General features: G+C 41.3%; 1 protein-coding gene across 1 annotated transcript; it reads right to left on the bottom strand.

The window, feature by feature from the left end:
• Positions 1-3342, bottom strand: LOC122041569. Its single transcript, XM_042601294.1, has 8 exons — positions 2945-3342; positions 2650-2850; positions 2068-2556; positions 1583-1693; positions 1175-1357; positions 763-1104; positions 233-353; positions 1-143 (listed from the first exon to the last, which is right to left on the bottom strand). The coding sequence occupies exons 1-8, from the start codon at positions 3305-3307 to the stop codon at positions 31-33; spliced, it is 1923 nt and encodes a 640-aa protein (XP_042457228.1). The 5' UTR covers positions 3308-3342; the 3' UTR covers positions 1-30.
• Between the last annotated feature and the right edge of the window lie 601 nt (positions 3343-3943).

Below are 3943 nucleotides of genomic sequence, written 5' to 3'. Positions count from 1 at the left end.
CTGGTGAAGGGTTGAATATTACTTGCATGGTTATCTGATAGGTCTAGCCAATGCAAACGAGGATTCAGGATTTGCTGACATCAATAGTTCAAGTGGAACAACCTTGGGTGGAGTGGGAATTTTCAGACTTGGTTCGAAAAGACCTGTGCAGGGTATTTGAGTTAAAAGAAGATATCATATCCAAAGGCAAGAGTGATGAAACAAAGAGGCAAACAAGGAATGTCGGGTTTACCTGGGGACAACTTCCGTCCGCCGTATAATGCTTTTGCCAAGGGATTGGATGCCCATTGATTGACGGCCACACGGTTTGTAGGCTGAAACCCAATAATTTTCCCATCTCCAGACAGCACAACCTGGATGGCACAGAACAGTTCAACTTTACATATCGGCTGCAAAAGCAACGAATCAAACCTTCCCCTTGATGCTGGAAGAGATGGAAGTCAAACATACCAAAACAATTTTGAACAAATAAAAGATCGAATTGTAAAAATCCATTAGAATTAAGAGCGCAGCATAAACATGGAAGTCCCAGACAATTACCAGAACAACATTTTCATGAACTTGGAAATTTTACATGAAAATGAATAACTGCATGGCAAAAATCAGCATATTTCATGTGATTTAAGGTTGCACCGTGTTGTCTGGTAATCGGACAAAAAAAGTTGTCATAATTTTATGCACTTTGGAAGATAAAACATTCGTCAGAGGGAAAGATCATTGTTTTAGACCTTTGATGAAAAAAAAGATTCAACTGAAACACACCTGGAAACTAGCAATATCTTGTGCATTAGAATGGGAATCCACATTGTTCATTCCAGAAGTATGCATGAGGGTAGACTGTTCAATATGAGAACATTCTGCATTTTGAGTTTCAGGAGAAATCAAGCTGCCATATGGTTTTGTTCCATGATTTGCAGGAGTATCATGGAAGTTACTGATGTGATCTTTTTCATTATGAATATCAAGGTGAAATTGATAGTTGTTCATCAAGTCGTTTGGAAGTACACCAGTCCATGCACCAATGCTCACGTCAAAAAGCACATCCCCAGGCCAACCAAGTGCATCTTTAATATTTTCAACAACTGATATCGCATAACTTCCTCCCTATCCAACGCAGATATGTAATCACTTAAATATCCAAGAACAACTAATATGCATACGCTTGTTCACATACCTCAGTTGTTCCATAATCCTGGAGATGGTAGTCACCTAAATTAGTTGAAGAAACAGAATTGTTCCTTTCTGTTGATGTTTTGAGTTTTAGAAGATGTTGCCAGTGTGCTTGAGCTAGAATACTCAAGGCAATAAAAGTGCATGCTCCAGCTAATGCAAAAATCAATTTTTTCAAGGACGAACCCTGCAAATAATCAGGTTTGATGTTGCAAAATTAGGCCTGACTACATCTTTAACTGTGGCATCAGTGCCAGCGGAACTAGGCAACAGGCAAAACAGAAAGTGGTTTATCTGTGTTTATATCAAGCAAGTTGACTTCTCAACATGTGGTAGATAAGATGCCAAATTTCTGTTAACGGTACTTGAGAGAAATAGATTAGAAAACTAACATGGCAAAACAAGAAGGCACCTTTTTGATCTGGACATTTGATGATCTAGTCAGTAAACTGCAGACAAGCTGTTTGGCAGGGAGCATAAATCGATCTTCATAGTACATGTCGAGAACATTTGCAAGTTCCACCTGCACTCAATTGTCATTTATTAGCTTCAAAACTTCTGTAGATGAAAGGTTCAAATTCGAATGGAACAAACAAATCTTACAACATATACATCAATTACAAAAAAATGTCTCGCTAGCAAGAAATTGAAACTCAAGGAGAAAGAATAGCAGAGCTGATAACCAATTGAGTTTGAAACAATACTTTATGTTTATATCTGAAGCATTAAACCATTTACCTCCTCATAAATGTTTGGAATGGAAATTTTTCTTTAGCAACTAATGACAAGTTCCTAGTTCCTCATAAATCATACTTGTATATCCAAATAAATAAAATAAACAGTGCTACAAATTAATTGGAGTAGATGATTGAAGGAAAAAGGAAAGGATCAATATACCATTTGGTAATGGGTCAAAAGAACTTCCCACCTATTATTGGCAACCTTGTGCCATCCTTCAAGCTTTGCGTCCTTAAAAATATCAGCACTAATTTGTACTCTATAGGCAGGAACAAATTCATTTGTCCAATAACTCAATCCAGGACCACCAGCTTTCTCCAATCTGGGATAATTAGGTGCCACCCACCAACTATGACCTGGTTTCCTAGCAGTGTAGCGTATCCCCTTGATCGAGCTAAATTTGTCCACCTGACTCATTGCATTCATTACTATTCCACGTTCAGCAATTTTATATACGCACATTGAAGAATCAGCCGAGCACTTCCCATGAGGCTTCTGTAACCAACTAAACATTGACATCAGACGAGAACTATCCACCTTGCCAGAGCACCTCCTTTCAGTTTCATTGAGAGCAAAAGAACAGATGGTCTCGGCCAGCACAGAAAGAAACCTCACATCTGAAGAGCTCACAGTGAATTGAAATGGAGCCTGTAAATAAGCCAATAACCGCAACGCATTTACACAAATGACCAAAACATAAACTAAAGCAAACAAAGACAATATATGGTCGATATTAAGAACCTCTCTAGGCTTTGCAAGATCTTCCATATTCCTTTCTGTCCCTGGACAAAAGGATGTGAGCTTGTAACTCCAAACTTTCTGCAAGGTGACTTGCCTGAATGTCATTGCAAGTATGTTCGTGGTATTTCCAGCTAGAATATCAGAGTTAAGACTATTGCGCAATTTCTTGGCCTTCTCTTTCACCCTTTTAGCAGGTAAAATCTATCAAAAGAGCAATTTTCAGACACCGAACACCCGATTCATACAATTCCATCACACTGTGGGAAAAGAGAAAGCAGGTTAAATCAGAACTAACTAGCCTGGTGGAAACCGTGCTGCGCTCATCGGCGCCGCCAGGGAAAACGGTCTCGACGACCATGGTTGAGGAACCACTGGAGAGATGCTCTTCGGCGGCGCCACCTCCGTCGGCAGCAGCTGCTGTGACGGCCTGCTCGAAGCCGACGGCTCCGACGAGCGTGAGGCTGGCGAGGTCAGCGTCATAGGAACGGATGGCTGGAAGGCTAGCGCCGGCACTCGAGGTAATGGCGCGGAGGAGCTCGTCGTCGTTGGCGTGGAGCGCTGCGATCCGTCGGCGGAGTCGGAGACCACGTGGCGCGAGGGCTCGTGGGGGGAGAAGGGAGGAGAGAGGGAGAGCAGGAGCTTGGAGGGGCACCGCCATCTCGAAGCTTCGACGCCTGTTTGGTTTAGGGCAGTAATAGTACAAGGAAGTTCCTTTGTTTTTTTCCATTTCGCCCCCTCCTAATTATCTAAAATTCTTTATTTTTTAATTACGAACGGATAAATCCTAACTAATCATACCCAGAGAACTTTTTTACCCGCTATTTATGTAAATCACCTATCTAAACGTCAGTATTCTCTATTACATCATTGTACCGGATAGCCTTGTGTTTACCATTTGAGATTGAAGTTCCCTCAAGGACGGGATAAATTTCACCCTGCCTGTACAGGCAGTGCCCCAACCTCTTACAATGAGATGATGAGACCCACTACTTAAGTGTGGATCCCACCATCCTAATGTGAGAGGTTGGGCCACTGCCTGTACAGGTAGGATCGAATTAACCCAAGGACGGATCCACACTTTCCAAAAGATGGTAAATCACAGTAAATATTTGTCTTAATGCAACGATCTCTTTGCATGAGAATGTCAAACACCAATAAGATATTTTGTACCAATTAAAAATTGACTACAAGATTTATTGGAGTAATCATCCATGCATGCACTAATTGGGCTAACTAATGTTCCCTCGGATGGGTCTAGTGGCTAGCGCATGAGATGTTACCATCATGAGATCTA

Source organism: Zingiber officinale, chromosome 2A (genome assembly GCF_018446385.1).
Source record: "Zingiber officinale cultivar Zhangliang chromosome 2A, Zo_v1.1, whole genome shotgun sequence".
Lineage (NCBI taxonomy): Eukaryota > Viridiplantae > Streptophyta > Magnoliopsida > Zingiberales > Zingiberaceae > Zingiber > Zingiber officinale.
Note: the sequence above shows the minus strand (reverse complement) of the source record. Positions and strands in the feature narration are given on the sequence as shown.